The sequence below is a fragment of the Dermacentor variabilis genome, chromosome 1 (genome assembly GCF_050947875.1).
Source record: "Dermacentor variabilis isolate Ectoservices chromosome 1, ASM5094787v1, whole genome shotgun sequence".
Taxonomy (NCBI): Eukaryota; Metazoa; Arthropoda; class Arachnida; order Ixodida; family Ixodidae; genus Dermacentor; species Dermacentor variabilis.
The window spans coordinates 90,810,735-90,821,694 of NC_134568.1; the positions used below are offsets into that span (position 1 = coordinate 90,810,735).

The following is a 10,960-nucleotide window of genomic DNA, read 5'->3' on the forward strand; positions in this document are numbered from 1 at the left end:
CAAAAAGTACTCATGCAGAAGTGGCATGAAAAATACATCACCATATCATTTGCTGACTCAGCACCTCATCAGAACCTTACTGACAAACATTGGCTGCATGCGCTGAATAACACGTCAGCAAAAACAGTTGTGCTTCTGTGACCTGACAGTCACATTTGTGTTAAGTAGTGCCTGTTTGATCTATATCCATGGTTAAAATGTAACAGTGAACACAGTCAAACTTACACATGGAAAACAAGATGTCTGGTATGCTTTTACATGCGGTTCACAAGCAAGTTCCCGCAGTGGCTGGCCTGTTATTGCACTTTCGTCCATTTCTACCTTGGCAAAAAAAAAAGCTGAGCGCTCTTTAAAACTAGTGAGCAGAGCAGCCTCTCAAGGTATGTGTGGCTCTTAAAATATACTACAAGGTGGTGTGAGCTACAATACAGCCATGCTTCATGTGACTTACACAAAACACAATGAACCTTTAAAAAGTGCAATTCAATCACGATGCTCTAAGTGTAAAATAAGTTCATACATATGTCACTTTATTCTTCATGAGCATGAAGCATTTAGTGGGCCTGCAACTCAGCAGCCACTGAATCATGCCATGCTTGCTACGTTAGTCAAGACGTTCTCATGTGCAAAAACAAAAAATCTATGGCCTTCGAAATTAAATTTTGTTGGGCTGTTTTGGTTATGCTTCCCTAGCTTTCATCCGTACACCCATTATCTATGAGTACAGCTGTCACGACAACATGGTGAAGTGATAGTCAGATATTTTAATTTATTGGTCATATTAACCCGTTCCGTGCTGTTGACGAGCTGGGTTCGTCTATGTGTTTCTGGTAAAAACGTCCAAGAACAAGCTCAGCTCACAGATGGTACTCTTCATGTTCTAGCAATGCCATGAACAAGCTGGTTTCGTCTCATTGATTTGTTGTGCTTCTGGTAGATGGCAGCACAGAATCCATGGGGCTGTGCAAGAACTAGTGAATTTATTCTTTCTGAAGAAGAAAAACATGTTGACAACTGGAATATTTACATAACTTTGCCATTTTTGCTCAGGATTTGGTATAGTAGTGTAGCATGAAATGGGTTATGCAATTAGCATTCTTAGCCTACTTCGCCCACTTTAGCGTGCTGCTGCTGTTCGCTATCTAGCTTCTAAACCATCGCTCTTGCTCAATTGAAACAAAAAAGAAAATTACATGTCCGACTGATAAAAGTGAGAACACGTGCTTTTCTAGCCGACAACGAAAATTAAAGTTTTATGCCAGAAAAAGATGCCTATGTAATCACACCATAGTTCACTTGAAGTTGGGTGAGGTGGAACTCAATTCTACAGTGCCAGCAGGGCAAAACTGGCTGCACTTGGGAGGCTGCATTTAGTGAAGCTTTCTTTATGGTGTCCAAAGCTGTAAATACTGTAGTCTGTGGTGGCCAGCGGTACAAAATAGGCTGCAATTGGGAAGCCACATTTATTGAAGCTTTCGTTGTACCATCCAAAGGTCTAAACACCGTGGTCTGTGGTGGCTTTGTGGTGGCTGGGTGTTTTAATGCGATTGGTATTCTTTGTCTACTTCCCCGCTACAGATTGTAAATAAATGTGTCTTCAGCAATATGGTGTGCAGCTACATTGCTTAAATGATAATCGCACTTACGTCGACAGTAATCGTGAGATATATTCTGCTAGGCGTTCTCCATGATATAAGGATCTTGAAAATAAACGGTGTGAGCTTGTACTCTTCTGCTGCTTGCTCTTCACTCGAATGCACCTCATTTCCTTCTCTCTGCTCACCAGCAGCTCCAGTCACTCAGAACAGTATAAAATGTTGTACGTGTGCAGGTGTAGATAAGGTCTCAGTAGAAAACATTCCATTTGTGTCCATAACCTAGGAATGTTTTCTACTGAGACCTTATCTAAAGTTGCACATGCACAACATTTGATACTGTTCTAAGCAGTTGGAGCTGCTGGCGGGCAGAGAGAATGAAATGAAGTGCATTCAAGTGAACAGCAAGGAGCAGGAGAGTGCAAGCTCGCACAGTTTCTTTTTGAGCTCCTTACATCATACAGCACACAGCAAGAAGTAGAGGGAAACTGGAGGTGAATGTTCAGGTTTAGAAGCAAGTGTATGTGGGTGGCTCAAGTAATGCTGCTACCGGTGCCGGTGCAAGGCAAGAGCTGACAGCAGACATGCTAGTTATTCAGACTGTTCTAAGTTAATCAATTACTATTTATTTGCATTGATAAAACATGGGAATTAACAAAATTTGCTATTTAAGAAAGCTCTTTGCTTCAACCACAATGAACTTGACTGATTAAAGGTTCAACCGCACATGCATGAACTAACAGCTCTTTGTTAAAAAATTCTATATTATGTTCCACAGGCTTTTACTCCAAGTGACAGGGGAGAGCTACTGGCAGAAGCCTTTTTCCTGGCTAGAGCAGGCCATCTGAGCTACATGTCTGCCCTGAATCTGAGCAGATACATTGTCCAGGAGAACCATTATGTCCCATGGTCAATATTTTCCACAGCAACTTCCTTCCTGCATCATCGCCTCACTGGCACCGAGACTGGAAAGCATTACAAGGCAAGAGGCAGATTTTTTAATATACTTTATTAATATTTTTACTAGAAGAAGCTACTCCATGCAGCTTGATTTTGTTAGCAAAGGATAAAGTAACAGCTGATTACAAAAGAGCTATCCACAAACAAGAAGTAAAAATATAAAAACAAGCTGTTTTAGAAATGATATGGTCTTTTTTTCCAGGCATTTATCAGAAGTTTACTCACTGAAGCTCTCAAAGGTGTTAAGTTTAGTGACACAGGAACTCATTTAGAAAGGTAATGCTTTTCTTTTCACCAAGTATTATTTGACTTACTGAATGTTCTGCTGTGTGTTGCTTCCTTTGCTAAGTTTACTCATATCTTTTGCAGGCTAAGGAGGGCAGCTATATTCAAGGTCGCTTGCAGATGCGGTGAGAAAAGTTGTCTCCATGTTGCCAGTCATGCTTTCAAAACTTGGCTGAATGGAGAATCGTAAGTGCTGGTCATCCAGAGACATACTGCTGACTTCACGGCTAAACATTATGTAAAAAGAACTAATTTGAATATTTGTTTTCTAGGCTAGAACCAAATTTCAAGAACATTGTATTTCACTATGGCATGAGGCAAATCGGCGATGAAAGCACATGGCAGCAAGTGTTTGAAAAATACCTTCGAGAGCCTAACCATGCCGAAAAAATTAAAATAATGACCGGTCTTGGACAAGTTCAGGATGAAGTTATACTCTCCAGGTATGTACACGGAAGGTTTTTTTAATATGTGAAATGTGCTATAGGCCTAAAATGTATAATATCTATGATTCTGCTTCTCAAAACATAATTTGAACCAGGCACTTGCAGAAGCATGTTGAAAATTTACATTAATTCTCTTGTGGTATATGTAGGGTCAATAATTATCTTGCTCTTGTGAAGAAAAAATGAAGGTAGGAGTTGCACGTTTCATAAATGTGCATATGTCACATTCATATAAAATGTTCTTGTATCGTATGTGCATAAATATAGTTTGAGTTGGCACTGCTGACGAATCAGAAAATAAATCATGATCCGGATCATGAGACTGCAATAATCAGAAGAATAAGAATGGGCTGGGGTGCGTTTGGCAGGAATTCTCAAATCATGAACAGCAGGTTGCCACTATCCCTCAAGAGAAAAGTATATAACAGCTGTGTCTTACCAGTACTCACGTATGGGGCAGAAACCTGGAGGCTTACGTAAAGGGTTCTGCTTAAACTGAGGACGACGCAACGAGCTATGGAAAGAATAATGATGGGTGTAACGTTAAGGGATAAGAAAAGAGCAGATTGGATGAGGGAACAAACACGGGTTGATGACACCTTAGTTGAAATCAAGAAAAAGAAATGGGCATGGGCAGGACATGTAATGAGAAGGGAAGATAACCGATGGTCATTCAGGGTTACGGACTTGTTTCCAAGGGAAGGGAAGCGTAGCAGGGGGCGGCAGAAAGTTAGGTGGGCGGATGACATTAAGAAGTTTGCAGGGACAACATGGCCACAATTAGTACATGACCGGGGTAGTTGAAGAAGTATGGGAGAGGCCTTTGCCCTGCAGTGGGTGTAACCAGGCTGATGATGGTGACCCCCCATATATATACATACATACACCCACCCCATATGTTTATATCCCAGTCCAAAAAGATTTATTGGGTCCAATTGTGTTTTCAGTGGGACACAATTAGACATTTTTGTGTTGCCAAAACTTTGTTGTGTCTGCTTGGTTACAACTGAGCATCAATGTGGGTACCGTTTGTAGTAATAGGTATGAAGGGGCCTCACTCTGCGTCCAATTGGCTCCATTTGAAGCCTAAGAGTTGCATGTTTAGATACATGTTGCTGTTATTCTGAGATACATAGAGAAATCTATAAATAACTGCTCTTATCAGGACCCTAAATGCCAGTTAGTCTTAATGGGACTCTATATGCTGATTGATGTCACTCGGAATTGACATATGAATGAGTAATGCTATGAAACAACAAAATAGTTAATAGAATAATAGCATAATTAAAATTCAACTCCTGCAGTTTTGCATGATCATTGGAAAGGAGTTGCAGGAGTTGAAAGAAGTATTTACTGTTTACAGTTACAAAATTTGCTACACAATTTTATATCTATTTATTTTAAACACTAACACTACTTGGTGATATAAATTTTCTTGGCATATAGAGCATGAGAGTGAGGTTACATTTAATGATATGGTGGATACCTCTTTGGAATGAATAACTTTGTGCATAAGTAAGCCTCTGTAATTGAATTTGAAATGATCTTGTTTGTGAGCAATTCAATATCACAAGCATCAAGGAAGTTTCATTTCGGCCAATCAATTGGAAACCGCAATGGTCTTTTTTTGACTGGGATTACAATGCTAATTAGCTATTTGCAGTGTAACCATAGCCTTGAGCTTAAATGAGAAGATTTTGGAAATGTTATTGTATAATTTGATGCATAATCTGTCATTGATGTGCACTAGTACGAGACTACCTGCACAGCTGCGCTTCTCTATGCAAAAACCATGAGGTGTTGTGCCCCAAAGCCCCACAAAGCCAAAGTTATGTGCACTGAGTGGCTGTGCACAAGTGAAGCCACATGGGCACACGTCAGGACAGACAGAACGGTTGCACACTGCACAGCACAGTATGAACTTCAACAGCATATGTGACATTTGGTTCATCATCACTCTGTTGATGTTATGAATCATTAGTGCATTAAATGGATGTACATAATTCTTTGCTCTGCAACCCCCTTGTTCGTTCATTGCGTCCTCATTCTCTAGCAGAGCGTCATCCCCTCCATCACATGATAGTGGGAAAAATAAAGTGATACTCGGTGTATTTTTGCGTGGTTACAAATGTAACAAAAGATGCTTTCTCAGGCTAGTAGTTGTGCTGAGAAAATTTTGTGTTGTATTTGTGTGAGTAGGGTACTCCCATTGTTTTGTTCTCTCAGCATCCTTTTTGAACATGTCTGGCATAATTGCAAAGACTCACTGCATAACTTCAATGCCTATTCTAGATACCTCAACTTTACTTTTGATGAAACAAAGATAAGAGGTCAAGATATTGCTACAGTTTTTGGGACAGTTGTAAGTAACCCCAAGGGGCATGATCTTGCTTGGAACTTTTTAAGAGAAAACTGGAACTCCATAATCTACAAGTAAGTGGCAATGCTGGAAAGCATGCTTCTAATTAACCATTACCAAGGATTACGTGTGATCCCTTTCACTGTTTTCATTTTGTTAGGTTTGGCAAGCATTCTCGCATACCAGGGAAATTGCTTCGTGTTGTCTGCAGTGATTTCAACACTCCTGAGAAGATGCAGGAGGTAACCAACCATTGCTAGTTACTACACCTAAGTTCTATGCTTATAATCAATGGTAGGGGTGCAGCGCCAGAATATTTGTGTATTGCTTTATCTACAGATCAAAGAGTTTCTCAAGGAGCATCCTGAAACAGATATGACAAAGCAGTCTCGGAGAGAATGCCTCCAAGATGTGGAAAACAACATCAAATGGATATCAAAGTTTGAGCCAAAAGTTGCAGAGTCTTTACGTGGATTGCTCAGTTGACCGCTGTAGCTCTGCAAGCAGTTGATGACTTTACACTAAGCCAGTGTCTATGGCTACAAGAAAATTTGAAACAAATATCTCATTTGAACTTTACTCTGTTGAGGGATACAAAATTAACGGCATGCATAGACACACTGTAATTGACAAAATTTTTTGATGTACAGTTCTTTAGATATAACTGATGAAGTGGGGAAACATGCGAGAGCTTAGGTGTGAGTCAAAGAACAACTGTTTTCTTACCAAAGTGATTTTACAGGAGTCATGTAAATAGTTATATGTACATACAGTATTTTATTGTGAAAAATTATCTTGTTTCATTTTCTAGAGTATACATGCATGTATTCATATAGTACAACATTTGCATTTCAAGTTGCCACTATTGTGTGTATTGTAAGCAAAGTAAGCTGCCATGATTCTGTGACTGCCAGATATACACGATTAAATTGTAAACAACTTGCACAACTTGCGTTTCATATTTCATGAACATTACATTCCTTTTCACGTTAATGGACACTTACTATACACTATGGGCATAAATCATACTTATATCATACTTATCAATCATACTTATAAATCATTGCCTTATACCAAGACTTCTCAAAACATAAAAATTTCAATGAAATATCACAGGCATGGTTTCCCATTTGTTAAATTCAAGCCATTTGTGAAAGACAGTTCTGTGTATCTGAAGATGTGCTTTTTAGAGAAAATGAAAATGTAAATCCTAGCATTCAAAGTCATTTGAATGTAGTATGAAATATGTGCGCCTGGCAAAACATTCATATTATCTGTTCGAACCTAGGTACTGTTAGTAGCACTGTGATGATATGTTCAGTGTGACAAAAGAACATGTAAAGGGGCACATTAATGCTAAGGCTATTTATAATGCAGTATTTTTATAGGATAGTTCTATCATTTTCACATATCACAATTAAGTAATACAAAAAATGTGTGCTCAGGTATGGGCACTTTTAGTGCAATGTTTTGAATTTTGGGGGTAGACTCTCTCTTTTCTTCATTGAATATCATTTGTTAACTTTCTGTGCAAGGGTTAGTCAATATATGAGCCACAATATGGAGGTAGAAAAAAATAATTGTCAGTAAATTACTGCATGTGTAGGCATGCTTCAACATAACTTTATCCCAATTCGGAAACATGTCCCATCATTATATGTGTATGTTTTTTTAAAGCCTGTAGTAAATGACACTCATAGGTTGCTTTTACAGTCACATTCGGCACAATCAATAGTAGTCACATACTTTTTCGAACCTTGTACTTTATTTGAGTCAGTCATTCAATGCGCTGGAGTTGGGTTATGAATTGAACCCAAACTATACAGGCCCCGTGTCTGTCATCACATGTCCTTCATCACATATCAGTTGCTTCCATATGCTATGCTGTGGTCTTATATTGACATGCATGGGATGACAGTGATGTTCCTCGTCTGTGATGTTGTTTCTTTCATTTTTGATTGTGCACCCTTCACCATACACTGAGAGCATTTCTCTTAGCATTTTCTGTCTCGCCAGTCTTTAGGCTTGAAGGAGGTGCCAATTTGAGCGCTCGTGTCCTACACTAATGCAACATATCTGCTATCTAAACTGGCTGCAGCTGAGTTACTGTGGTGGGAGACTTTAATTTTTTTTCATGGATGCCATTATTTAGCAGCAAAAGGTGTATAGTTTAAACTTCAAGTAGCTTTGTGTCTGAAAATTTGTGACTTGTATATTGACTCACCCTCATAAATACATGCTAATGCATTGCATTAACCCTGTGTCTAGTCTGAATAGAAACCATATATACAATTGGTACACTTTATATGGTACTATAACAGTTGCTCTTCAAAACTGAATGTTCTGTAACATTTGAGGGTTGGTTGGGTGATAATTCCAAGCCTGCAGAATGATTGCCATTGTTCATGGCACTGTGGTCAAAAAGTACAGTTTTCAAGTGGCTGTTGTGGACCGCCCTAACCCCTCCCATCTGCCAAGTATTTCCAACACCCTTGAATGTCCTTGCATATGTTATACAGCTCAGACTGTCCTTTAATTCATTTGAGACAAGCTGACTTCACTCCTTCAGTACGCGCCATATGGCACCTACTTCTGCTTATTCCATCATGCAGTTCTGCTCACGGCAAGATTATAGCTTTTGGCTCCCTCTATAATGTTTACAGTATGCGTTAAAGACTGCATTCTATAACAGAAATTTGAAGTAAACAAAATTTATATATATATATATATATATATATATATATATATATATATATATATATATATACAGCCTACAAAATCTTACAACAAAAGTTGACCTCTTGGAAGTATTAGATGCTGAGAAAGACAAGGTTGTTAGTCATGCAAATATAATAGGAAGGTGTGAAATATAATAGGAAGGGTGTCAAACAACTTACTTGTGCTTTAGTCTTGAGGGATGCTGGGTGTGCTTTGCAAATTTTTTAGCCTCTAGCATGTATTCAACATTTGAACCTCGATGTAATTAATGTTGGCATGGTGAAATTTCAGAGTTTACGTGCAGGAAGTATCAGCAATCATGCAAGTCGCGCTCTGATAAATGCTGCTACCTGCTCACAGAGCACCACAAAGTGTGGCACACTCCAGCAAATACATGCAGTAGTGCAAACAGAGCAATTTAAAATGGTAGAATAAGAAATTTCTTTGGAAAAAGCTAGTAAAATTTGCCAAAGGGCAGTTTCTTTAATGGAAAAATGGAGTGTAATGCATACTATTTTTTTATTTTCTGTGGTTGACTACAATTTGCCAATTTTAAACGCACCGTTATACATCGTAGGAGTTGGTACCATATTTTCAAGGCAGCGTAGTCGATCCTGTCCTATGTTCACATAATTTTCTGACTTACGGAAGCTATGCCCTCTGTAAAAGTGATGCTTTGGGCATCTTGGAATTCTAATCTATCACCAGGCTTAACTTAATATTTGCATCTAGAGCACCTTAAAAAATTTTGCACATACAAGGAGAAACAAGAGTAAACAAGAAGGTGCAGGCACTGATTTGTTGCTGCTTGCATAATCTTACATCGTAGTGCACATTACGTTAGGTAAACAGCAAAAAATAGGTCATATACTTGCGCCATTGTCACATTCACTTCACGTTGGAGTAAAACGCAGGCACATGAATTCCAACTCTTGTCTTATATTCATGCCCATAGCAACTCACAATTTTTATAGTTCTGCAAGGAGCATCCAGTGTTCTTGTATTTCAGAGTTTAGTGCATTACCGCTGAAATTTTCATGTTTATTTGGTCTGGGGGAAGGAGCAATTATGGGACAGTCTGTCTGGTGTGAATCCTTTGCAATACATTCATGACTGCTTTCCTGCATAGAAAAAAAATTATCATGGTGAGGAAGTTGTACTGCAGTGAAAGCTAGGTGCATTATGGTGTTACATAACGCATGGTCATTTCCTGCAGACCTGTGGTGATCATGATCATGCAGACATGTGGTGATCATCCAGTGAATGAATTTTTGCTGTTCAGGGACACTAATTTGGATGCACTGCATAGTCTCCTTCTATAAAACTTGGGTCCTTCCTTACCTCTCTAAAAATGTGCATGCAGTGAATAACATCGTTTGCTGACATTTAGTTTATTTTTGTACGTTTAAACATACATCACACAGTCTAATATTTATGTTTATATGTACCCAGTGAAGACTGCCTACAAACAGGCTGCCGTCCCCGTGACAGCTCAATGTGCCAAAGCGAAAACTATGGCAGCTGTGAATAAAGTGGCTTAAAATGATTTTTCTAATCTTTTGTACTAACAGTAGATGAAGTTGCCAAGAAATGCTGAACTTGTCTGGAAAGGTTATCTTTAATAGCGTGTGAACCATTCAATCTAGAATGACAAGTCGCTTTGATTAAATTGTTTTCTTATGCTACAAAGTTACTTCACATTGCAATGTTCCTTCTACTGCATTAGTTGGTATACTTGTCATTCCTTCAGAGTTTCTCAGTGTATGACATGTTTAACTGCAGTGAAGTTGAAGTTGGTGTAGCTTTATCGGAAACTAAAATGTGCTACAACATGTCCTCATTTGTGATCAGCTTCTGCTTTCAGGTTTCTTGTTTTGTCAACAACCATAAAATTATTTTGTCTGTGCGCTCCTGTTAGAATAAAGAAATTTGATGCGATATGTTTGCATGTTTGATGTGAAATGGCAAGCCTTTAGTAATGTTTCGGTCTCTTCAATATTTAAAATTAAAATGATATGTCCCTGAAACAGCTGGTCTGTTTTCTATAAAATGTTCATATTTTACATGTCATGCCTCTCTCCTTATGCACACACTACTTTGTTGGCAAATGTGCTCTTTCTTTTCTCTTTTCAAAAAGTCAGCAGGGTTACCTGAGGGGTGCGCTGTAGTTCTGACTGCCAATTGCACATATGCTCCAATCAGGCTGTGGTTCAAGGCAGCCCTGGGTTGAGCACGGAGTAGGTCAAGAACTATCTAGAGATTTGATAAAAAAGGTGCCTGCTTAACACTTAACAACACGCTAGTGAAACCTGAACGTATGTCAGAAATAGTGAGAATGGGAAAAAGCAAGAGAAATGGACCGAGACAAGGGGAGTATTTGGCAGCTTCCCGTATGAAAACGTACGCTAGCCCAAGATGTGCCATCACGCCTGTGTCAGTCTGAGAAGAGCTGCCAGGTACAGTAACTCCCGACTCGTCAAGGGAAGCATTGCAATTACCTTTATCCCATGCCAAGGTGTATCAAATGTTCAATAAAATTGGTAGAAAGGCTGAGTGAGTGATGATAATACAACATTTGGCAAGCTGCAAGAAACACT

At 38.9% G+C, this 10,960-nt stretch overlaps 1 protein-coding gene across 2 annotated transcripts in view; it reads left to right on the top strand.

Annotated features, from left to right (window-relative positions):
• Positions 1 to 10,390, top strand: part of LOC142580357 (uncharacterized) — a 205,679-nt gene extending 195,289 nt beyond the window's left edge. For both annotated transcript variants that reach the window (XM_075691144.1, XM_075691145.1), the window contains exons 49-55: positions 2,374 to 2,577; positions 2,758 to 2,831; positions 2,925 to 3,026; positions 3,113 to 3,283; positions 5,579 to 5,719; positions 5,806 to 5,887; positions 5,985 to 10,390. In XM_075691144.1, the coding sequence (XP_075547259.1) occupies positions 2,374 to 2,577; positions 2,758 to 2,831; positions 2,925 to 3,026; positions 3,113 to 3,283; positions 5,579 to 5,719; positions 5,806 to 5,887; positions 5,985 to 6,131 (921 nt within the window). In that variant the 3' untranslated portion in view covers positions 6,132 to 10,390. The remainder of the gene's footprint in view (positions 1 to 2,373; positions 2,578 to 2,757; positions 2,832 to 2,924; positions 3,027 to 3,112; positions 3,284 to 5,578; positions 5,720 to 5,805; positions 5,888 to 5,984) is intronic.
• The last annotated feature ends 570 nt before the right edge of the window (positions 10,391 to 10,960 follow it).